This window comes from Salmo salar, chromosome ssa25 (genome assembly GCF_905237065.1).
Source record: "Salmo salar chromosome ssa25, Ssal_v3.1, whole genome shotgun sequence".
NCBI lineage: Eukaryota > Metazoa > Chordata > Actinopteri > Salmoniformes > Salmonidae > Salmo > Salmo salar.
The window spans coordinates 40,563,216-40,589,443 of NC_059466.1; the positions used below are offsets into that span (position 1 = coordinate 40,563,216).

The 26,228-nt window shown below is 45.1% G+C and overlaps 1 protein-coding gene across 5 annotated transcripts; it reads left to right on the forward strand.

Annotated features, from left to right (window-relative positions):
* The first annotated feature begins 247 nt into the window (after positions 1–247).
* Positions 248–24,347, forward strand: LOC106586752 (immunoglobulin-like domain-containing receptor 2). Of its 5 annotated transcripts, none has more exons than XM_014174335.2 (9): positions 248–407; positions 5,860–6,189; positions 7,129–7,248; positions 14,312–14,368; positions 15,154–15,300; positions 15,403–15,567; positions 18,709–18,913; positions 19,129–19,849; positions 23,192–24,347. In XM_014174335.2, the coding sequence occupies exons 1-9, from the start codon at positions 365–367 to the stop codon at positions 23,225–23,227; spliced, it is 1,824 nt and encodes a 607-aa protein (XP_014029810.2). In that variant the 5' UTR covers positions 248–364; the 3' UTR covers positions 23,228–24,347. The 5 variants fall into 5 exon arrangements, with proteins under 5 accessions (XP_014029810.2, XP_014029811.2, XP_045563584.1 ...); XM_014174336.2 differs by having other exon boundaries at positions 18,712–18,913; XM_045707628.1 differs by lacking the exon at positions 15,154–15,300.
* The last annotated feature ends 1,881 nt before the right edge of the window (positions 24,348–26,228 follow it).

Below are 26,228 nucleotides of genomic sequence, written 5' to 3' on the forward strand. Positions count from 1 at the left end.
TCCCTTTTAAAACCAGACTCTTCTACCTCATTCCATGGGTAAAATCACCAGTTGGAGCAGGTTTAAGATTTTTTTTTGGGGGGGGGGGGAGATTAGTTTAGATGTATTGTTTTGAATCCCAAATATATTTAAATATGTGCTTGTAATAGTATTATAGGTAAAATGGTGGTAAACCATGTTTGTTTGAATGTAGTTTTTGGTCTGGAGAGGGGGTTAAAGTGGTACCCTCCCCCTAGTCTCTGATTGACGCTTCGCCTCTCCCGGTGTTCTTATCAACACTCAGCGGACAAAGAATGAGTCAAACAACAGGCAGGAGGAAAATGAGGATTCATTCTCTCTGATTGCGAAACTTTTTATTCAAAAAATGAACTGGCTGCTAGATCGATGGATTATTTTGTGCTTAACAGGTATATGTTCGTTTTTGTGTGTGTTTGTTTCCTCACTCAACATGTTTTGTCATCTGTCTGAGAAAGCCATGGACGCAACAGGTTGATCTCACTAGCTCAGGGTTTATTCCAGCGTCTAACGGGTCTCTCCACCTCTCTACCTCTACCTCTCTGCCTTACCTAAAACCTCAATATGACTATTGGACTCTTTATTTAGATTTATATAAACAGACCTTCGGCTGGCCACTTGTTTTGGGGGGTTCGTCTGAATTGCTTTAATTTATTAGATGGAATATTTGCGGTAATGATAGGCTTTAGCTACTCTTGTTTTCGCTTTTATGTTTTGTCATAAATTACAGGAGGAATGTGTGGAGTAAGAAATATACTATAGTAAAATCACGGTTATATCATTTAAATAGGTGCTGTTATTCAGACAATATCCATGATATGCAGGCAGTCCAATGGGTCACATAGATATCTACTAGGCAGAGAATAATAACTTAATAACTTACTCTGAGGGTCTACTATGAAAAATTATTTGATATCAGTCTGATACAGAGAATATTTGTGGAGTGGTCTATGTTGTGTTAACCTAATTTTTCACCTTTCATTTGGTAAAGATTTTTCAGGAGAATTATACAAAACGATTCTGTGTCTAGTGTATAAACCCGACAGGAAGTCAAGTCAGTGGTGGAATGCCTGGCAGGAAAATGGTGTCAGTTGTTGGAGGAAAGGGTCTGATGTGGTCAGGAAGCATGGAGTGACTCAGAGATTTAATCAGGAAGAGCCCAGTAGACTTGAATGATAAACCTGAGTTTTGTGTAGTAGCCCCCTTATCAAGAAAACCCTTTTTAATGGTGTATGTTAGGTAGTTGCATGCCTTTTTGGTATTTTGTTGTTGTGAATATGAATTAGAGAAGAGTGTTATGTTGTTGTGAAATGAATCAGGACCATAGGTACAAATGTAGGCCTATGTCATCATTTTTTGTCACACTTGTGGGTGTTTTTAGAAGTTTACAAATGTGTTTTGGAGTGTCTGGTTTCATGCATGAACACTTTTTGTGTTCTCCAACAGAGAGATGCTGAGACAGGCTTACACCTTGGAGCAAAGGTTCCACAATACAGTGACAATGTTTTTCTTGGTTGTACGTGAACCCTGTGGTTACCAAGGTGTCTCACCCTGTCCATTCTCTCTGTCCCGATCTTCCCTCACTACACTGTAAGGACCTCTTCTAACGGTTTGGTTCAAATCTCTAACAGCTAATTGGCTGTTCACACCCGACTGGACCAGACAAGATTATTTCATTGGTTGGAGTCCTCCCATCCCCCTCCTCCATTCTACTGTCCACACAGGATTCTCCAGGATGGGGGGGTTTACTAATGCCAAACAATGGGCCAATGGGCCATGAACAAAAGGACAAAGGGAGGACCACAGCTACCCCGGGGAAGGGATTTAGGAGCACGGATCTTCTCCCTGCTGTCTCTCTCCTCACACTTTCTTTTTCTCCATCCGTCTCATATTCAAAATGAAAACAAACACAAACAAACAGAACTGTAACTTCTTTCTCACAATTTCAATTCAATTCAATTTGATAATATGGCATGATGTAACAATGTAGTTATTGCCAAAGCTTACTTTGGAAATGTACAATATTAAAATAATAATAATCAGTATGGTCAACGGGACAACAGTAACAACAATAACCAAGGGTCAAAATAACCATACATTCAACAATAACAATAAGCATACAGTAGAGTACATGTGCAGGTTGATTGGTCTGTCAGACACTGTCCCTCATCTTATGGCAGGCAGCAATGTAGTGCGCTGCCAACCCACAGCTCTCTGCGTCCTCCCCCAACAGGACGGGTAGCCTATTCTCATCAGAGATGTCTTTAAAACCTTGAATAAGTGTTTCAAATTTGAGGAAATAACACTCTAATTGTTTTGTCAAGAAATGCAGTTCTGTCTCAGGTTCTGCTGTGGTGCAGTGGTTGCACAGCCTTTCCTCTACAGGGAGCCAGGTTTTCCTGTGTCTACCCTTCTCAATGGCAAGGCTGTGCTCACTGAGCCTGTACTTTGTCAAGGTTTTTCGAAAGTTTTGATCAGTAACCATGGTCAAATAGTTTGCCACCGTGTACCATCGATTTAGGGCCGGATAGCACTGCATTATGCTTTGTGCTTGTGTTTCCCGATAATTAATGTAGTTTTGTTTAGACTGTGTTGTAATGTGGTTTATTCTGATTGATTGGATGTTCTGGTCCTGAGGCTTCAGTGTGTTAGTATAACAGGTTTGTGAACAGCTGGATGAGAGGACTTTTTTCTTTGCTCAGCTCTTTGCATTGCAGGGCTTGGTAATGATATGAGAGGGGGTCACTGTATTTCCTCTGTCCTCTTTCTCTCTCTCTCTCTCTCTCTCTCTCTCTCTGTCCTCTGCCCTCTCTCTCTCTCTCTCTCTCTCTCTCTCTGTCCTCTGTCTCTCTCTCTCTCTCTCTCTCTCTCTGTCCTCTGTCTCTCTCTCTCTCTCTCTCTCTCTGTCTCTGTCTCTCTCTCTCTCTCTCTCTCTCTCTCTCTGTCTCTCTCTGTCTCTGTCTCTGTCTCTGTCCTCTGTCTCTCTCTCTCTCTCTCTCTCTCTGTCTCTGTCTCTGTCTCTGTCTCTGTCTCTTTCTCATTTGTTTTGCTCTCTCCAGAGGTAACACATCTTCTTCAGACTCTGTAGGAGGAGTGGGTGAACCGTTGGAATAGGGTCAGATATTTATCTTCCATTAGTCACAACTTCTAAATGGAACTCTAGAACATTTGAAGGCCATCATCATGAGTCACCCTGGCTCCTCTTTAGTACATAGTGTAAAACGGCTTCCCTCCTTGTCTCATTCCCTTCATATGCACTAAACTGCTCCTAAGGAGAGAGCCACTGGGTAGAACCCTTTGTTGTGATTTCCTCTTTTCAAGGAAATGTTTGGAGTCAGTTCCTGCTGCATGCCCCACCCAGACCTAATGGGACTGGGAAATGTTTGGAGTCAGTTCCTGCTGCATGCCCCACCCAGACCTAATGGGACTGGGAAATGTTTGGAGTCAGTTCCTGCTGCATGCCCCACCCAGACCTAATGGGACTGGGAAATGTTTGGAGTCAGTTCCTGCTGCATGCCCCACCCAGACCTAATGGGACTGGGAAATGTTTGGAGTCTGTTCCTGCTGCATGCCCCACCCAGACCTAATGGGACTGGGAAATGTTTGGAGTCTGTTCCTGCTGCATGCCCCACCCAGACCTAATGGGACTGGGAAATGTTTGGAGTCTGTTCCTGCTGCATGCCCCACCCAGACCTAATGGGACTGGGAAATGTTTGGAGTCTGTTCCTGCTGCATGCCCCACCCAGACCTAATGGGACTGGGAAATGTTTGGAGTCTTGTCCTGCTGCATGCCCCACCCAGACCTAACGGGACTGGGAAATGTTTGGAGTCAGTTCCTGCTGCCTGCCCCACCCAGACCTAACGGGACTGGGAAATGTTTGGAGTCTGTTCCTGCTGCATGCCCCACCCAGACCTAATGGGACTGGGAAATGTTTGGAGTCAGTTCCTGCTGCATGCCCCACCCAGACCTAATGGGACTGGGAAATGTTTGGAGTCTGTTCCTGCTGCATGCCCCACCCAGACCTAATGGGACTGGGAAATGTTTGGAGTCAGTTCCTGCTGCATGCCCCACCCAGACCTAACGGGACTGGGAAATGTTTGGAGTCTTGTCCTGCTGCCTACCCCACCCAGACCTAACGGGACTGGGAAATGTTTGGAGTCAGTTCCTGCTGCCTACCCCACCCAGAACTAACGGGACAGGTTGGAGCTGTAGACTGATCTGTCACTGGCCCCCTCACTGTTCCTCTTTATTATGATAACCCCCTACCTCCCTACTGCAATCCTGCCCCCCACGCACGGCGGAATGTAGTCTCTGTGACCGCCCGTGTACAGGAGAGAGGAACCCCCATCCCATCTCTCTCTCATCCCCTTTAGATATTGTGCAAATCACCACTTGGTAATCTCCCAGTTGGAGACTGAGATGCAGTCATCATTACACACACACACACACACACACACACACACACACACACACACACACACACACACACACACACACACACACACACACACACACACAGACAGTAGCCAGTCCATCTCACGATCTTATATTCTCTCTGTTCTCAGCCTTTTATCTGAACCACTGAACATCAGGAGCATTCCACCTCTGCAGTCTGTCTCTGATCGGCTCTGTCCTCTCTGTGGTGTAGAAAACAAACAAACCCCCTCGTGAGTTTAGTGGTCTGGAATCCCCCTTAACCTTTTGGATGTGCAATTGGTATGTAAGGGAGAGTTGGTGTCACGCCCTGACCATAGAGAGCCCTTGGTTCTCTATGGTGTTGTAGGTCAGGGCGTGACTAGGGGGTGTTCTAGTCTTTTCATTTCTATGTTGGTGCTCTTGGTATGGTTCCCAATTAGAGGCAGCTGATGTTCGTTGTCTCTAATTGGGGATCATACTTAAGTTCTCCACTGTTCCCACCTGGGTTGTGGAATATTGTTTGTGTTAGTGTGTTTAGCACTATGGCTTTCACGTTCGTTTTATGTTTGTTTATGGTTTTGGTAGTTTGACTATATAATAAAGTATGTGGAATTCAACTCACGCTGCGCCTTGGTCCGCTCTGTACGACGATCGGGACAGTTGGACTGAAAAAATATGGGTAGAGGCTATATAATAATAATGATAATGATAATAATAATTATACATGGGACTTATATAGTACTTTTTAAAGAGCCAAAGATGCTTGGTTAAAGTGATGATGGACTGGGGCTTTGGAGAGCATTCAACTGTGAAGTCTAATCTCTCCTTGCCATTTGCATGTTTCACTGGCTTTTCAAAATATACTGTATGTTAAAGGCCTTATATGCAGACTGCTGTTAGTAAGCATTTCACTGTCAGTCCACACCTGTTGTTTATGAAGCATCTGACTAATAGAATTTGATTTGATTTTGATTTGGAAATGTAATTTGATATGTAGAATGGGACACATCACCGTGCCTTCGTACTCCTCCATCTATAGGTATGTGTAGTGGTCTCTGCCCTCTCTTATCCTGAACCACCTCGTGTGTTTTTAACCTTCCTGTCAAAATACAATCTGGAATTTTTTTGACTATTGGAATTAATAACTTCTACCCCTCTCTTTTCTCTCTCATTTTCTTCCATTGTGTGTGTGTGTGTGTGTGTGTGTGTGTGTGTGTGTGTGTGTGTGTGTGTGTGTGTGTGTGTGTGGTGTGTGTCCATGTCCGTGTGTGGTGTGTGTCCATGTCCGTGTTCGGTGTGTGTCCATGTCCGTGTTCGTTGTGTGTGTCCGTGTCCGTGTTCATTGTTTGTGTCCGTGTTCATTGTGTGTGCGTCTGTGTGTGTGTGTGTGTGTGTGTGTGTGTGTGTCCGTGTTCGTTGTGTGTCAGTCTGTGTGTGTGCTGGGGTGCAGGTGACCGTTCGGGAGGAGAGGCGTTTCGCCATGCTCTTCCAGTCCGTGGTACTCCAGTGCCAGTACCACACGCCCTCCACACAGACCCCTGTGGTGCAGTGGTGGTACAAGTCCTACTGCCGTGACCGCACACAAGACTCCTTCACCATCCCCGAGAGCCTGGGGGTCCATGGGTCCGAGCTGGGCGCCACGGCCCAACTAGAGTGCTCCGACAGCAGCCGCACCGTCCGCATCGTAGCCTCCGGCCAGGGTGCCTCCATGACGCTGGCTGAGCACTACAAGGGCCGAGATATTGCCATTGTCAACAGTACTGTGAATATTTCTAATGTGTGTGTGTGTCACTTGTCCCAGTCTCTAGACTGTGTGATCCGTCTCCCAACAGGAAATGTGACTGCTTGTGCTTGGCGTTTCCTGTTCCTCAAATAGTACTTCTCTTTCTGTCCCTCACAATACACCAGGCTCCACAACACACACACACACACACACACACACACACACACACACACACACACACACACACACACATTAAAGGGATATTTCACCCAAATTACACATTAGTTACCCTGTGAGCAGTATATGGGCAAAGTATGACAGCAATCCATGCTTTGGTTTCGTTTCCCTGGCACTTTCCAAATGCAAACATTTTAGCATTTTTGGTACAAATCCCATTCCAGTCATGGGACCCATTTTTCAAATCATCTATAAGTTACTTTGTTAAGATTCACAATACATTTGAGATTTTTGAGGGTGATTTCAACATGATGCGCAAAAAAATGCTAATATCGGTGCCATGACTCGAATGAGGTTTGTGCCACAAATCCTAAAATATTAGCATTTGGAAACAGTGCCAGGGAAACTAAACCAAAGCATGGATTGCTGTCATACCTTGCCCATAGACGGCTTACAAGGTAAGGAAACCAATGTGTAATTTGGGTGAAATATCCCCTTAACGACACTGGCCCCTGTTCACAATGGAGTGGCCCTCTCTTATCCTGAACCACCCCATTGAGCTCATAATCAAAAGGAAACACACACCTTTGTTCTGCCTTTCAAAGAGAGCACCAACCTTTTGTGTTCCTTTTAGCTTAACACCCTCCTGTTTCATAAATCATAATAGAAATCTGTAGGATGTATGAATGTGTCAAATGTCAATGTATCTTTGAGGATTGTTCAGTACATTGTTTGACTAAGGGTATATAATCCTATGACAGTATGCCGTTGTGTATCTGACCCTGTCCCTGTCCAGAGGCGGACCTGCGGATCGGGGACCTGCAGTGGGGCGACAGCGGCGTGTACTTCTGTAAGATAGTCATCGCTGACGACCTGGAGGGGAAGAACGAGGGCCAGGTGGAGTTACTGGTGCTGGGTGAGTGACCACAGGAAGTGAACCCCTCAGCACACAGGAAGTAAACATTCAACACAGGATGTCAAACCACCTCAACATCAAAGAGGAAGGGATAGAACGGAAATGAACATTCTGTTGATGCTATCTGTCCTACTTTTTTGAGGTCCTCTCTTTTTTTTCCCACCTTTATTTAACCAGGTAGGCTAGTTGAGAACAAGTTCTCATTTACAACTGCGACTTGGCCAAGATAAAGCAAAGCAGTGCGACACAAACAACAACACAGAGTTACACATGGAATAAACAAACATACAGTCAATAACACAATAGAAAAGTCTATATACAGTGTGTGCAAATGAGGTAAGATTAGGGAGGTAAGGCAATAAATAGGCCATAGTGGCGAAATAATTACAATTTAGCAATTAAACACTGGAGTGATAGATTGGATGTGCTATTTACAGATGGGCTATGTACAGGTGCAGTGATCTGTGAGCTGCTCTGACAGTTGATGCTTAAAGTTAATGAGCGAGATATGAGTCTCCAGCTTCAGTGATTTTTGCAATTTGTTCCAGTCATTGGCAACAGAGAACTGGAAGGAAAGGTGGCCAAAGTAGGAATTGGCTTTGGGGGTGACCAGTGAAATATACCTGCTGGAGCGCATGCTACGGGTGGGTGCTGCTATGGTGACCAGTGAGCTGAGATAAAGGCGGGGCTTTATATAGCAAAGACTTATTGATGACCTGGAGCTAGTGGGTTTGGCGATCAATATGAAGCGAGGGCCAGCCGACGAGAGCATACAGGTCGCAGTGGTGGGTAGTATATGGGGCTTTGGTGACAAAATGGATGGCACCGTGATAGACTGCATCCAATTTGCTGAGTAGAGTGTTGGAGGCTATTTTGTAAATGACATCGCCGAAGTCAAGGATCGGTAGGATAGTCAGTTTTACGAGGATATGTTTTGGAGCATGAGTGAAGGATTCTTTGTTGTGAAATAGGAAGCCGATTCTAGATTTAATTTTGGATTGGAGATGCTTAATGTGAGTCTGGAAGGAGAGTTTACAGTCTAACCAGACACCTAGGTAGTTGTCCACATATTCTAAGTCAGAACCGTCCAGAGTAGTGATGCTAGGCGGCGGGCAGGTGCGGGCAGCGATCGGTTAAAGAGCATGCATTTAGTTTTACTTGCATTTAAGAGCAGTTGGAGGCCACGGAAGGAGAGTTGTATGGCATTGAAGCTCATCTGGAGGTTAATTAACACAGTGTCCAAAGAAGGGCCAGAAGTATACAGAATGTGTTGTCTGCGTAGAGGTGGATCAGAGAATCACCAGCAGCAAGAGTGACATCATTGATATATACAGAGAAAAGAGTCGGCCCGAGAATTGAACCCTGTGGCACCCCCATAGAAACTGCCAGAGGTCTGGACAACAGGCCCTCCGATTTGACACACTGAACTCGTCTGAGAAGTAGTTGGTGAATCAGGCGAGGCAGTCATTTGAGAAACCAAGGCTGTTGAGTCTGCCGATAAGAATGCTTTGATTGACAGAGTCGAAGCCTTGGCCAGGTCGATGAATTCGGCTTTTAGCGATGGCGGTTATGATATCGTTTCGGACCTTGAGCATGGCTGAGGTGCACCCATGACCAGCTCAGAAACCAGATTGCATAGCGGAGAAGGTACAGTGGGATATGAAGTGGTCGGTGATCTGTTTGTTAACTTGGCTTTCGAAGACCTTAGAAAGGCAGGGGATGATAGATATAGGTCTGTAGCAGTTTGGGTCTAGAGTGTCTCCCCCTTTGAAGAGGGGGATGACCGCGGCAGCTTTCCAATCTTTGGGGATCTCAGACGATACGAAAGAGATGTTGAACAGGCTAATAATAGCGGTTGCAACAATTGTGGCGGATAATTTTAGAAAGAGAGGGTCCAGATTGTCTAGCCCAGCTGAGGGGTCCAGATTTTGCAGCTCTTTCAGAACATCAGCTCTCTGGATTTGGGTGAAGAAGAAATGGGGGAGGCTTGGGAAAGTTGCTGTGGGGGGTGCAGAACTGTTGACCATAGGGGTAGCCAGGTGGAAAGCATGGCCAGCCGTAGAAAAATGCTTATTGAAATTCTCAATTATTATCGTTGATTTATCGGTGCTGACAGTGTTTCCTAGTCTCAGTGCAGTGGGCAGCTGGGAGGAGGTACTCTTATTCTCCATGGACTTTACAGTGTCCCAGAATTTTGGGGAGTTTGTGCTACAGGATGCAAATTTCTGTTTGAAAAAGGATTGTCTGAAAGGATTTGGAAGTTGGGAGTTGTATTTATTGTCTTCTCTTACTTTCTGAACCTAACCACAGCACCTAGTGTAAGTAAGTGTTTGTTTGATATGGTTCGTAATGATGTGCTTTAATACAAATGTCCTGGCTCTAGAAGGCGTCTACATTCCAAAGTGCACTTACAACTGCTGCCATGACAACGCCGCTACTCTGCACGGTTCTGATCCTCTCTGAGAGGACCTGTTGTTTGGCTGAGCTTACCGTTGTAGAACAACAGACATAACCCTGACATAGCCATATATAAACCTTTATAACCTCAAATATAGTGTCAGTATAGGCCAGGTAGACATAGGCTACATAACAGAGAGCTCACAACATACAGTATCTATGTGGAATAAGGTAATTACACATACATTACACATACATTACAGACAGTAGTTCTAGTTAATTGCTGTGAGCTATGTAATCCACTTCTTAAGGTGTTTCCATGGAAACATTTTTTGGGGGGGCGAGACTAAAACATGTAAAGGGTCAGTGGTGTAGCATGTAAATGTTATTTTATTTAACCAAGCCAGTTAAGAACAAATTCTTATTTACAATGACGGCATACCGGGGAACAGTGGGTTAACTGACTTGTCCAGGGGCAGAATGACACATTTTTACCTTGTCAGCTCAGGGATTCGATCAAGCAACCTTTCAGTTACTGGCCCAATGCTCTAACCACTAGGCTACCTGCTACCTGCCACCCCTGATGGTCAGTGGTGTCGCATGTTAAGGGTCAGTGGTGTCGCATGTTAAGGGTCAGTGGTGTCGCATGTTAAGGGTCAGTGGTGTCGCATGTTAAGGGTCAGTGGTGTGGTGGGACAGCAGACGAGCTGACTTTGGCTTTGTACACACACCACCAGAGTTTGAGTTGTTGAACCCATTTTAATTCCTTCAGAGTTCGTCTGTTTATGTGTTAGAACCCTCCTCCTACTCCTCTCACCGAGTGGGGCCAGTCTCCCTTCTCTTTCTCAGGTTACTGTCTGCTGTATTTATATGACTGTTGAGGGCTAGGAGAGCTCAGTGCATAACACAAGGATGACTGTGCCAACATGGTGGGACTAAACGGTCTCCTTCTACATTCGTTCCTCTTTCTCTTCACTTCCCTCCTTTTCTCCTTCTGTTCTCTTTCTCTTCACTTCCCTCCTTTTCTCCTTCTCCTGTTCTCCCTTTCTCTCAGCTTCCCTCCTTTTCTCCTTCTCCTGTTCTCCCTTTCTCTCAGCTTCCCTCCCTCTCTCCTTCTCCTGTTCTCCCTTTCTCTCAGCTTCCCTCCCTCTCTCCTTCTCCTGTTCTCCCTTTCTCTCAGCTTCCCTCCCTCTCTCCTTCTGTTCTCTTTCTCTTCACTTCCCTCCCTCTCTCCTTCTCCTCTCCTCTCTTTCTCATAACTACATTTTTCACAGCTTTTTATTTTTTGGTATTCTACTCTGAAGCACCTCATTTTCCTCTACCCGTTCTTCCCCCTGTCTTCTAATCATTGTTTCTTCTCTCCTTCTCTCTCTCCCTTCCTCCTCTCATCCCTCACCTTCCCCTCTGAGGCACATAGTTTCTCCCCTCCCTCCCTTCCTGTCGTCACTAGTTACCACAACAACAAAGTCATAAACCTTGCCTTTTTCTACAATTTATCTTCTTAAAATGTGATTTTAAACTTAACCTTAACCCTAACCTTAACCCCAATGCTAACCTTATGCCTAACCCTAACCTTAACCACAATGCTAACCTTATGCCTAACCCTAACCTTAAATTAAGACCAAAAAGCAAATGTTTGTTTACATACATTTTTACGATATAGCCAATTTTGACTTTGTGGCTGTGGTAACTAGTGGAAACCCTCCGTCTCCTCCTTCAGCTCCTTCCCCTCTCAGAGGCACATAGTTTCTCCCCTCTCTCAGGTTACTGAGCTCAGCTGGGTTTATATGACTAAGTGCCAGAGCAGGGTGGTAGGATCTGTGTGTGTGTGTGTGTGTGTGTGTGTGTGTGTGTGTGTGTGTGTGTGTGTGTGTGTGTGTGTGTGTGTGTGTGTGTGTGTGTGTGTGTGTGTGTGTGTGTGTGTGTGTGTGTGTGTGTGTGTGTGTGTGTGTGTGTGTGTGTGTGTGTGTGTGTGTGTGTGTGTGTTTTATCAGACGAGAGGAGTGTGACATTTCTCTCCATGACTACTGCCTACTCAGCATGGGCTGGAGCCTGTCTGGCCGTGGGAGTTTAGTCTGCCCTGACATCTAGCAGACCTGTTGAACTAAAGAGGCCATTCACACTCAATTTAGTATTTATATGTAGGCCTACACAAACACACTTCATGTGTGTAAACCAGGTATTTTAGCATCCCCGTTGAACCTGTCTAAAGAGATAAACGTAGAGATTAGTTATCTTATTTTGCCGTTTGGGTGAGGGCATGGTCCCATTTCAACACCATTCTTTCTTTCTATTTATCCCTATATTTCTCTCTCTCTCCATTTCCCTTTATTCTTCTCTCACTCTCTGTCTTTATCTTCCTTAACCAGTCTGTCTCCTCCTCTGTGTGTCTCTCTCACTCTGTCTTTATCTCCCTTAACCATTCTGTCTCCTCCTCTGTGTGTCTCTCTCACTCTGTCTTTATCTCCCTTAACCATTCTGTCTCCTCCTCTGTGTCTCTCTCACTCTCTGTCTTTATCTCCCTTAACCATTCTGTCTCCTGTGTCTCTCTCACTCTGTCTTTATCTCCCTTAGCCATTCTGTCTCCTCCTCTGTGTGTCTCTCTCACTCTGTCTTTATCTCCCTTAGCCATTCTGTCTCTTGTGCCTCTCTCACTCTCTGTCTTTATCTCCCTTAACCATTCTGTCTCCTGTGTCTCTCTCACTCTGTCTTTATCTCCCTTAACCATTCTGTCTCCTCCTCTGTGTGTCTCTCTCACTCTGTCTTTATCTCCCTTAACCATTCTGTCTCCTGTGTCTCTCTCACTCTGTCTTCATCTCCCTTAACCATTCTGTCTCCTGTGTCTCTCTCACTCTGTCTTCATCTCCCTTAACCATTCTGTCTCCTCCTCTGTGTGTCTCTCTCATTCTGTCTTCATCTCCCTTAACCATTCTGTCTCTTCCTCTGTGTGTCTCTCTCACTCTGTCTTTATCTCCCTTAACCATTCTGTCTCCTGTGTCTCTCTCACTCTCTGTCTTTATCTCCCTTAACCATTCTGTCTCCTCCTCTGTGTCTCTCTCACTCTGTCTTTATCTCCCTTAACCATTCTGTCTCCTCCTCTGTGTGTCTCTCTCACTCTGTCTTTATCTCCCTTAACCATTCTGTCTCCTGTGTCTCTCTCACTCTGTCTTCATCTCCCTTAACCATTCTGTCTCCTGTGTCTCTCTCACTCTGTCTTCATCTCCCTTAACCATTCTGTCTCCTCCTCTGTGTCTCTCTCACTCTCTGTCTTTATCTCCCTTAACCATTCTGTCTCCTGTGTCTCTCTCACTCTGTCTTTATCTCCCTTAACCATTCTGTCTCCTCCTCTGTGTGTCTCTCTCACTCTGTCTTTATCTCCCTTAACCATTCTGTCTCCTGTGTCTCTCACTCTCTGTCTTTATCTCCCTTAACCATTCTGTCTCCTCCTCTGTGTCTCTCTCACTCTGTCTTTATCTCCCTTAACCATTCTGTCTCCTGTGTCTCTCTCACTCTCTGTCTTTATCTCCCTTAACCATTCTGTCTCCTCCTCTGTGTCTCTCTCATTCTGTCTTTATCTCCCTTAACCATTCTGTCTCCTGTGTCTCTCTCACTCTGTCTTCATCTCCCTTAACCATTCTGTCTCCTCCTCTGTGTGTCTCTCTCACTCTGTCTTTATCTCCCTTAACCATTCTGTCTCCTCCTCTGTGTGTCTCTCTCACTCTGTCTTTATCTCCCTTAACCATTCTGTCTCCTCCTCTGTGTGCCTCTCTCACTCTCTGTCTTTATCTCCCTTAACCACTATGTCTCTTCCTCTGTGTGCCACTCTCACTCTCACCGTTTAGCAGAAACAAAGCAGCCGTTGTTACCATGGCGATAGCGTTCGTCTGACCCTCTTTCCCCTATGAGCTCTAATGATTAATTGGTGTCCCAGAATGCTTCAGTGAAGTGTCTGTCCCCGTTACACTGGGCTCTGACCCCCCCCCCAGTCTGTGGTAGTGTGTGAAGTGTCTGACCACGTTACACTGGGCTCTGATCCCCCCCCCAGTCTGTGGTAGTGTGTGTGAAGTGTCTGTCCCCGTTACACTGGGCTCCGATCCCCCCCCCAGTCTGTGGTAGTGTGTGTGAAGTGTCTGTCCCCGTTACACTGGGCTCTGATCCCCCCCCCCAGTCTGTGGTAGTGTGTGTGAAGTGTCTGTCCCCGTTACACTGGGCTCTGATCCCCCCCAGTCTGTGGTAGTGTGTGTGAAGTGTCTGTCCCCATTACACTCGGTTCCCATTTTCCCATCCCCCCCAGTCTGTGGTAGTGTGTGTGAAGTGTCTGTCCCCATTACACTCGGTTCCCATTTTCCCATCCCCACTAGACTGGGGTAGTGGGTGTGGAGATCTATTAGCATGACACTTTGAACTTTGAACTTTGTCTTCACTCCTATTAACTTGAATCATGGGAAATGATTAATGATGATGATGATCACTTTGGCTTTAGAATCAGGTATTAAAGAATAGTTTGACTGTTCTCTTCCTTGACTTTTCTTTCAATTAATCTGTCTGGTTATCTCTATGCATGACTCTTAGTCAATAACTCCATCTGTTTGCCTCACCTTTGACCTCTGCCCACTGCTACTTCCTGTCTGCAGCGCCTCACCTCTTGCTCTCCTTCTCTCTGCAGGTAGGACAGGTGTGCGGGACGATCTCCTGCCTGAGTTTGATGTGGAGATTATGCCAGGTACGGCTGCCTGCTTCCTCACCCACTGGCTACTGTGTGTGTGTGTGTGTGTGTGTGTGTGTGTGTGTGTGTGTGTGTGTGTGTGTGTGTGTGTGTGTGTGTGTGTGTGTGTGTGTGTGTGTGTGTCTTTTCACCCCACCTGTTCCTTCCTTACCTGTTCCCTTCGGTGGCATCACCTGCTCTGCCTCTGCTCACCCTGTTCTCTCACTGTCCAATCAGCTTCTGGGAATCTTGAATGACTTAACAACTGCAGAGTAAAGGACAAATCAGCTCGTTGCCTCATCTTATATTCTGCCTCTGCACAGTCAAGCATTAACTCACTCTCACTGTCACAATAATATTCTTGCTACAGGACTTATTCACAAGAAACCCTACGCCCTCTCTCTTTTGAAGATGAGATCTCCCTCTGGAGAGGTCCACTTGGGATGTGTGTTTTCACAAGGGGCTGACTAAAGTGGCGTGTTTGACGTTTTTTGGTCACGGCCAGAGGAAGTTCATCATTAGTGTTGGGATGCTTTAGTGATGTGAGGCTGTGATAAGCCAGCAAGCCCTGCCTCTCTACACCCTGAACATTGGAGGGTTATTATTACCATAAATGTCAATGGTTTTTACGGATGTGGAGAGAGGACAGACATGCAGAAGATGTAACTGTAGTAAGTAACATGTAGTAACAAGATGTGTATCTCTACTGTTTGTGGGATCTGTAGTCTCATTGATCTGTGTCTGTGTTCCAGAGTGGGTGTTTGTGGGATCTGTAGTCTCATTGATCTGTGTCTGTGTTCCAGAGTGGGTGTTTGTGGGATCTGTAGTCCTGGGCAGTATCCTGTTCCTGTTGTTGATGGGGATCTGCTGGTGTCAGTGCTGCCCTCACTCTTGCTGCTGCTACCTCCGCTGCTGCTGCTGCCCCGATACCTGCTGCTGCCCACGTCACCGTGAGACACACACACACACACACACACACACACACACACACACACACGGTCTTACATTCACTAGCGGTCTTACACAGTCTTACATGTGTCTGTGTTTTCCAGTCTATGAGGCAGGAAAGATGGTGAAGAGGGCCCAGCCTCCCCAGGTTGTTGTGTACCCCCCTTACTGCATCTCTGGGGTCCCCACCATGGTCCCCTTCGCCACGCCATCCCTCACGGAACCTAAGATGGTCTCCCTCCCCTCAGTGGAGAACAACCTGGCTGGGGGTGAGTGACCCGCCCCACACCTGGGCTCGTCCTGTCCGACTGCAGGAACTGGACAAGCCACTGTGCATTGTGGGAAATGTAGTTTTGCATGCTATGTCATGGTAACAATAACTACCGTTTGTAGAGGGTCTTCTGAGTTAACTAACCCTCTTCTTATGTTGGTCCTCATCTTCTGTCCCAAACCTGGGTGGAGTTGTCGATGACCGTGTGTGTGTGTGTGTGTGTGTGTGTGTGTGCATACGTGTTTTTGTTTGTGTAAGTGTGTTTTCACTGTGCCCGTAGTGCCTTTGATCCTTGATATAAGTGTGTGCGTCCATGTCCACAGTACGCAGTGGCTATCGTCTCCAGCCCAATCACAGTATGAGGGTTCTGTACTACATAGAGAAGGAGCTGGGACAGTTTCCCTCTGCCAAGATGGTGTGTGTGTGTGTGTGTGTGTGTGTGGGGATGGGTTGGTGTGTGTGTGTGGGGGGATGGGTTGGTGTGTGTGTGGTGATGGGTTGGTGTGTGTGTGTGTGGGGGGGGGATGGGGGGTTGGTGTGTGTGTGTGTGTGTGGGGATGGGTTGGTGTGTGTGTGGGGGGGGTGGGTTTGGGTTGGTGTGTGTGTGGTGTGGGGATGGGTTGGTGTGTGTGTGTGGGGGATGGGTTGGTGTGTGTGTGGTGATGGGTTGGTGTGTGTGTGTGTGGGGGGGATGGGGGGTTGGTGTGTGTGTGTGTGTGTGGGGATGGGTTGGTGTGTGTGTGGGGGGTGGTGTGGGTTTGGGTTGGTGTGTGTGTGGTGTGGGGATGGGTTGGTGTGTGTGTGGGGGGGTGGTGTGGGTTTGGGTTGGTGTGTGTGTGGTGTGGGGATGGGTTGGTGTGTGTGTGTGGGGGATGGGTTGGTGTGTGTGTGGTGATGGGTTGGTGTGTGTGTGTGTGGGGGGGGATGGGGGGGTTGGTGTGTGTGTGTGTGTGTGGGGATGGGTTGGTGTGTGTGTGGGGGTGGTGTGGGTTTGGGTTGGTGTGTGTGTGGTGTGGGGATGGGTTGGTGTGTGTGTGTGGGGGGGGTGGTGGTGTGGGGATGGGTTGGTGTGTGTGTGTGTGTGTGTGTGTATGTCTGTGGGGATGGGTAGGTGTGTGTGTGTGGTGATGGGTTGGTGTGTGTGTGTGTGGGGATGGGGGGGGTTGGTGTGTGTTTGTGTGTATCATTGTTAGTAGAGGTTGGTTTCATCCTCATCAGAAACCTTTCATTACATTCTCTATTAAATATTCATTTCCCCATTTGTAACAAACCAACCCTGATTACACTAAAAGTCATCAATACCATCTGCTGAGAGAATCCATCTGTGTCGAATCAGTCAAATGTTGTTTGGTAACATTTGAAGGACTACCTATAAACTACTTATAAACCATCATAAAAAAATGTGATTAGCCATTTGTAAACTTCTTTCTGTCAACATTAGTAAGTACAAACTTGTTTTCTGTGTTATCGTAATGTTATAAAGTAGACTTTCATATAGTTATACCATGAGATCAGACCGACCGTTGGGGTGGGATGGTGATGTCTACAGAACACCTTTGGCCATGGATGAAGATTTACTGTCGTTGAAAGACATCAGTGCACCCTCTGGGAGGACAGCTCCCGCTCAACTCAGTCCAAGTTCTTCTCTGTCCTGGCACCCCAATGGTGGAACCAGCTTCCACCTGAAGCTAGGTCGGCAGAGTCCCTGCCCATCTTCCAAAAAACATCTGAAACCCTACCTCTTCAAAGAGTATCTTAAATAATCCTTCCCCTCACAACAACCCCCCCCAAAAAAAAACACTTAACCAGCACTTGACTCTACTGATAGCTACGATATTGAGGAACATTTACTTTCTCTGCCTGTGATATGTGGTTGTTCCACCGAGCTATCTTAAGATGAATGCACTAACTGTAAGTCCCTCTGGATAAGAGCATCTGTTAAATTGCAACAAAAAATATATATATATTCTTGTAAATTGACTGGACTGTTGCTTTTTCATCAGAAACTATAATATTGTATGGTTCTGTATTTCGCATGTTAAGTTCATTAACATACCAGTGGCAGTGTAAGAAGGTATCCATAGTACTTTCTTGTAAGCACACAGACATTTGTGGAGTGCAGTGTAAAGCATATTGTCATTCGAAATTCCAAGATAGCGGACGAAAGCTGGATGTGTTCCATGGAATCAATTCTCATTTTATGCATTCTGTTTCTATGTGACATATCGTCACTTCATAATTGGCTCAGATACCTTCTATAATGTCTCTTCCAAACTAAGAGCATGGAAAATAATCCTGCAGCAACAGGAAATGTAAATTATTGTGTGGATTATAATTAATGGACATTTCTGGCGTGGTTGATACATTTTTTGTTAGGAAAAATCAGTGGAAATTACAAACTTTAGAAGCCTTTTTAAACCTTGAATACTCTACAAGTTTTCATTTCCTGCTGGGTGATCAAATTCAGGCAGGTCACCCGTGATACTAGTCAGTATTCGACATCCATCCATGTCTGTGGACATCGGGAGATGATGTTGAAACCGGCCACTAGGGGGCAACAGTGAGCGCTGTTACCTTCAAATCGATTTGGGTTGTGGACGGGGATTCCTTTGGAATCTGCCTCTGATTCCAAAGGTTGAATGGTCAAATCCAGCGATAGAAAGTTGTTTTTAAAATGTTTGTTTTAAGCCAATCACAAACCTTAACCCTTAGCTTAACCATTCGAAGTTAATGCCTAACCTTAAAAAAATCGAAATTTGACTTAAACACTTAGAAATTTGACGTCTGGAACAACTTAGAAATGTGACGTTTGAGAAACATGGATGAACATCTCATTCTGATGTGAGACTGTGAGAACTTGTAATTAAGATCCTACATCTGTACGATGAGGGCCATCAGCAAAAGCATTTGCTTTGGAATTAACCAATCTATATTTACACAGATGTCTATGGCTATCAGATGTTTGCATTAGGGGTGATATTTGATGATGTGTCTGTGATTGGATTAGAAGTGTTGAAGCATAAACATGCTGTAAATAGAACACTGCTGCAAAGAAATGTGCTGTGGAAACAGTTAATTTATAACATTGAAAAAATGTCTTGAAAGCAGTAACATTCTCCATAGTGATGTGTTGTCCCAGCAGCCAGTAGCCTATCAGAGCTCAGCTCTCTGCATGAGGGATGGGACACGGATTTCCGGCAGACCTATCGGACAGTCCAGATGAAAGCTCTCCCACCCATCGCTGACCTCGATGACCAATCAGAGCTCATGGCAGCTCCTGTGCACAACAGTCGTCGACCCAGGCATTACCGTGGCAACCACACTGATGATGAGCAAGACAGCAGGTACCACTGAGTTTGAACTGTATCTAAAGTACTCACATTTTCTGACCCGGTGTGTGTGTGTGTGAGAGAGAGAATAGGATGTTGTATAGATATTGGATATTTCATTGCTGATTATATTGTATTCAACGTAGGACTAAAATGCTAGTTAACACTGTCTGTCTGCATTTGTGTATCTGTTATATACTCTGATTCCCCCTGTCTTCCCTGTTTTCCAGGTGGAACCCTCGCTCTGTGCACCTGGAAAGGAGGACATTGGGCTCCAGAGGGCGTACTGGCTCTCTGGATGAGCTGGAGGAATTTGCTATGTCCTATGGCCCCCGTGCCCGGAGGGGTGACCCCCGTGACCAGGACAGGGACTACGACCTGGAACTACGGGGGCGAGAGCACTACCCCCCGTACCGGGACCACAGCCCCTCACGCCGTTTCCACGGAGACAGGGATGATGACTGGCACCCCCGCCGCAGCCCGCCTCCGCAGAAGAAGAGGGACATGTGGGACGATCTTCCCTCTCGCCCCCACCAGCACACACAGGGGCGGAGGGGTTACGATGACGCCTTCCTCAACAACTTATTGGAGCGCAAGGCGAGGGGGAGAGCAGGAGAGAAGGGGGAGAGAGGAAAGGGGCGAGTTGACGAGGACAGTGACACTCCCTCCAAGGGCAGTTCAAAGGGCAAGGGCAGCGACGGTTTCTACAGCCGGTCACCTACCAACAGGCCCGAGGAGGATGACCCTTTGCCTCCATACTCAGAGCTAGAGATGGAAAGGTACCGGATGGTCAACCCAACCGCTGAACGTTACCGCATGGTCGAATCTCCCTCAGAACGATACAGCACCACTGACCAGGCCATGCAATCGTTCTCCTATACCCGTCCCCCTAAAGGACTGGCTCACACCATACAGGGGGGCAGAGAGGACAGGGACAACAACCGAAATATGGTGAGTTACCTGTAGGAGGGGCATGTTGAAGAACACCCTACCACTCTCAGGTTATCACAGCTACAAGAGCTCAGAGGTAGAAAGCCCAGTAGGTCTAACAGACCGCCAACTTTAAACCCATGATGGTTAGATCATCTTCATTTGTGGGTGTTGTTTTTTTTAACTATATTGAACAAAAATATAAGCTCAACGTGTAATGTGTTGGTCCCATGTTTCATGAGCTGAAATAAAAGATCCCAGAAATGTTCGATAAGCACAAAAAGCTTATTTTTCTGAAATGTTGTGCACAAATTTGTTTACATCCCTGTTAGTTAGTCAGCATTTCTCCTTTACCAAGATAATCAATCCAGCTGACAGGTGTGGCATATCAAGAAGCTTGTGCTGGGGACAGTAAAAGGCCACTCTAAAATGTGCAGTTTTGTCACACAATGCCACAGATGTCTCAAGTTGAGGGAGTGTGCAATTGGCATACTGACTGCAAGAATGTCCACCAGAGCTGTTGCCAGAGAACTGAATGTTAATTTCTCTACCATAAGCCGCCTCTAACGTTGTTTTAGAGAATTTGGCTGTACGTCCAACCGGCCTCAGAACCGCAGACCACATGTAACCATGCCAGCCCACATCCGGTTTCTTCACCTGCGGGATTGTCTGAGACCAGCGACCCGGACAGCTGATGAAACTGAGAAGTATTTCTGTCTGTAATAAAGCCCTTTTGTGGGGAAAAAGCGAATTCTGATTTGCTGGGCCTGGCTCTCCAGTGGGTGGGCCAACGCCCTCCCAGCACCAACCGTGGCTGCGCCCCTGCCCGTGAAATTCATAGATTAGGGGCTAATTCATTTAAATTGACAGATTTCCTTTTTTGAACTGTAATGCAGTAAAATTGTTGAAATTGTTACATGTTGCGTTTATATTTTTGTTCAGTATTTACAGTGCGTTTGGAAAGTATTCAGATCCCTTGACTTCTTCCACATTTTGTTACATTACAGCCTTATTCTAAAATGGATTAAAAAGTTTTCCCCCTCATTAACCTACACACAATACCCCATAATGACAAAGCAAAAACTTTATTTTAGCAACTAAAAAACAAAAACATCTGAAATGTCACATTTACATAAGTATTCAGACCCTTAACTCAAACAAACAATTATTTCAACACATACAACTAACTCACAAAAAATACAAAATGGAAATACATTATTAGTATACTTATACATTGCATTCAAGAAAGTATTCAGACCCTTCAATTTTTCCCCATTTTGTTACAGCCTTATTCTAAAATGGATTACATTGTTTTTCCCCCTCATCAATCTACACACACTATCCCATAATGACAAAGAAAAAATTGTTCTTCAGAAATTGACAAATGTATAAAAATAAAATTCAGAAATATCACATTAACTTAAGTATTTAGACCCTTTACTCAGTACTTTGTTGAAGCACCTTTGGCAGCGATTACAGCCTTGAGTCTTCTTGGGTATGATGCTGCAAGTTTGGCACACCTGTATTTGGGGAGATTCTCCCATTTCTCTCAGCAGATCCTCTCAAGCTCTGTCAGGTTGGATGGGTAGAGTCGCTGCACAGCTTTTTCAGGTCTCTCCAGATATATTCGATCGGGTTCAAGTCCGGGCTCTGGCTGGGCCACTCAAGGACATTGAGAGACTTGTCCCGAAACCAGTCCTGTGTTATCTTGGCTGTGTGCTTAGGGTCATTGTCCTGTTGGAAGGTAAATGTTCACCCCAGTCTGAGCTCCTGAGCACTCTGGGGTAAGTTTTCATCAAGGATTTCTCTGTACTTTGCTCCGTTCAACTTTCCCTCGATCCTGACTAGTCTCCCAGTCCCTGCCGCTGAAAAACATCCCCACAGCGTGACGCTGCCATCACCATGCTTCACCGTAAGGATGGTGCCAGGTTTCCTCCAGATGTGACGCTTGGAATTCAGGCCAAAGAGTTCAATCTTGGTTTCTCATGGTCTGAGAGTCCTTTAGGTGCCTTTTGGCAAACTCCAAGCTGGCTGTCATGTCCCTTTTACTGAGGAGTGGCTTCTTTCTGACCCCTCTACCATAAAGGCCTGATTGGTGGAGTGCTGCAGAAATGGTTATCCTTCTGGAAGGTTCTCCCATCTCCACAGAGGAACTCTGGAGCTCTGTCAGAGTGACCATCGGGTTCTTGGTCACCTCCCTGACCAAGGCCCTTCTCCCCCGATTGCTCAGTTTGGCCTGGCAGCCAACTCTAGGAAGAGACTTGCTGGTTCCAAACTTCTTCCACTTAAGAATGATGGAGGCCTCTATGTTCTTGAGGACCTTCAATGCTGTCTCTGAGCTCTACAGACAAGTCCTTTGGGGGCTTGATTTCCGCTCTGACATGCACTGTCAGCTGTGGAACCTTATAAAGACAGGTGTGTGCCTTTCCAAATCATGTCCAATTAATTGAATTTATCACAGGTGGACTTTCTACAATCTACAATCTCAAGGATGATCAATGGAAACCGGATGCACCTGAGCTCAATTTCGAGTCTCATAGCAAAGGGTCTGAATTCTTATGTAAATAAAGTATTTCAGTTTTTTGGTTTGTATACATTTGCAAACATTTCTAAAAACCCGTTTTCGCTTTTCCATTATGAGGCATTTTTTAAAATGTATTTAACCTTTGTTTAACTAGGCAAGTCAGTTAAGAACAATTCTTATTTACAATGACGGCCAAACCCTAACCCGGACCACACTGAGCCAATTGCGCACCGCCCTATGGGACTCCCTATCATGGCCGGTTGTGATACAGCCTGGAATCGAAACAGGGTCTGTAGTGACGCCTCTAGCACTGAGATGCAATGCCTTAGACCGCTGCACTACTCAGGAGCCATTATTGTGTGTAGATTGATGAGGAAAAACATTAATTTAATCAATTTTAGAATAAAGCTGTAACGTAACAAAATGTGGTAAAAGGGAAGGGGTCTGAATACATTCCAAATGCGCTGTATAAATCAAAACATTTTCTAACAGTATTTCATATTGATTGGTTGTTATGTGAAAAGAGAGGCGGAAAGCACTATTTTGATGTTGTAATTTAGATCAATATTTCGTAAATAATGTAGTCAAGAAAACATCCTCAAGTTTAATGCTTTATTTCAAAGGTAAAAGGTCAAATCTTAATACCAAAAATAATGCATGTTCTGTATGTGATTGTATCATGTTCTCGTGGTACTCACTCGCAGACATTACTAACAGAGCATGAGCTGCATGATTGCTGTGGATTCCCACATTGCCTCACTGACCAGGCCTGACTAATCGAGCATGAGTGGCATGATTGCATGGTCTCTAACATGGCTCTTGGTGTTTTTCTTTAACAGACCCCTGCTCTGAGCAGAGACTCTCTCATAGTGTGACACACCAGAGAGAACTCAAGCCTGTGCCTGCACAGCACTGCCAGCATTGAGAATCACACATCACTCACTTAAAACATCATGCATCAGCCTGGGAGTGACTAACTGATCACCCTCATCATCATCAACCTGAAGAGGCTTATCCAATAGAAGGTTTCCATCCACAGAAGGGAGGCACCTTGCATGGATCACGAGAAGACAATGGAACGTGCATTGTTTATGCATTGATTTAAGGAACATTTGGACACCATTTTGTTTGTATGTGTGTTGAGCATACATGCATTATATACACTCCATTTGAATGGGTATGTATGGCTGCAACGTGGGTGTGAAGCATTTGTGTGGATGTGTACTGTACTGTATGTCCATATTTAGGTTTATCTGTGAAACTCAAACCAAGCATTCCACAGAGCAGTCCCCCTCTCTCACCTATAAAGCACAGTGAAAGTTAGTTCCCGTGAAGTTACGCTGACAGCAATGATACGATTAGGGTTATTGGTAGGTATCGATCGATAGGTATTGATTAGGTGTGGAGGCAGAGCTAGGATAAGGGGTTAAAAAAAAGGAAAGCGGTCATTAAAGAAACTTCATATGATCAATTCATGTGTGTTAAGTTCAGGATTGTTTTCATCAATTCATGTGTGTTAAGTTCAGGATTGTTTTCATCAATTCATGTGTGTTAAGTTCAGGATTGTTTTCATCAATTCATGTGTGTTAATAAGTTCAGGATTGTTTTCATCAATTCTAAACAACTATATATGCCAACTTGCCATTATATTTGTAAGTCCAATGCTCCCCCATGTGTCATACATTTCATCAGACTATAAGAAACATATAATAGGTGTCAATTGTGCCATAAAAAAGACAACTCAGGTTCACCTTGTGTGTGTGTGTGTGTGTCATGTACTGTACCTACTGTAAATGTACTGTACCTACTGAGCTTGAATTTATATTACAGATTTGCAATTGCACTGTAATAGTATTCTTTATTAGCCCACAGTATTAATTGGACATGCCCTTATTGGCCACAGGTAACTGTGTTTTTAAACTGTGCCATTCAGCCATAGCATATGTTTGTATTTCACTTGTTTGACATTGATTTTGATATAAACACACTATCTTAGATTGTGCCATTGTGTGTGATTACTATGCCCTTTTATGATTGTTTACATTGGATATGGAGCATGTGTTTCTTATCGCTATCTATGTTAACCGCTTAATACACACACAGTGCTTGCTCATTACTTTATTTACACACACAAACACCACAGACGTAAACACCTCTTCCAAGCCTTTTCTGTCAATGGCCATTTATTTAGCACATTTTCACACATGCAGATGTGCTTTTACAACGATGTATACATCATTATCTCTTATTCCATAAGTCACATCAGTGACTGAAATGTCTGTCCCTTCTGAATGTGGGGCAGCACTGAGCACTGGTCACTACGCTGACCATGACAAGTAGGGTGAAACAGGAAATATAACAGGATTCTAAATTCCACCAGGATAGACCAAGATGCGTGTGTTCCAGGATGACATCACAATACCAGGAAGGAAGCTTTCGCTTCAGCATCTGGCCATGACAGGTGCAGAATACCTCTTCACTGTACGAATGGCGTACATTTAATTTATAAAGCACATTTTACAAGGTTTCTAAGCCTTTTACATTGGATCCAGAAGAGCTGTTGAGAGTGGAACTCAAGCTGGCCTGTTTTTGTGTTGAGTGAATAAAGCTTGATTGCATGTTGGAGAGAGAGTTGAAAAAACTATTAACACAAAAGCGCTCCAAGGCTTGTTTAACGTCACCACCCTTCAATGCTGGTACTTGGTCAAACTTTATTAAGCGACTGTCTACCACCAATATGAATACAGCCTTAGAACAGAACCACAACAACAGTATGAATACAGCCTTAGAATAGAACCACACCAACAGTATGAATACAGCCTTAGAATAGAACCACAACAACAGTATGAATACAGCCTTAGAATAGAACCACACCAACAGTATGAATACAGCCTTAGAATAGAACCACACCAACAGTATGAATACAGCCTTAGAATAGAACCACACCAACAGTATGAATACAGCCTTAGAATAGAACCACAACAACAGTATGAATACAGCCTTAGAATAGAACCACACCAACAGTATGAATACAGCCTTAGAACAGAACCACAACAACAGTATGAATACAGCCTTAGAATAGAACCACACCAACAGTCCCTGAACCCCCCAGCAACAATCAATCCTCTTTTCAGAGAAGGATGGTCTGCGACATTGCTGTGAACTCCTCTCCAGTCTCCACAGTGCTGTGGCTTGGGCCTTTTCTACCAGCATGTAGATATCCCAGTTCACATGGAAATCCTGCAGGCTCCAGTGTTTTGTGTGTCTAAGGACTGTTGACGTGGAATTTCCACACTGCTGAAAGTGCAAACAAGCTTGGCATTAAGAAACAAACCCTGGACAGACACTGAAGAAAGAGGACATAGCTGGGGCCACTTCATTGTAATTCGATATTGCAGAGCTGAATAGGCTGGCTGACAGTCCACAACTACTGCACAATATGCTGAATCATCCACCTAATGTTGTAAATGAAGTTCTGGTTGCGTCAACGGTTGCATAGTACTGGAGTTCTCAAAAGGCCAAACTCTGTATTTATTCAATTATCTGGATACATCCTTTAATGTAATTTGATTCACATGTGTCTAGATTATTCTAGATTGCCTTGCCTCAACCAGGGTACAAATACAAGCCTACAATATGTGCTGAGGAGTATTTCTGTCTGTAATAAAGCCCTTTTGTAGGGGAAAACTAATTCTGATTGGCTGGGCCTGGCTCCCCAGTGAGTGAGCTTGGCTGCCAAGTGGGTGGGCCTATGCCCTCCAAGGCCCACCTATGCCCTCCAAGGCCCACCCATGGCTGCACCCCTGCCCAGTCATGTGAAATCCATAGATTATGGCCTAATTTATTTATTTAATTTCAATTGACTGATTTCCTTAT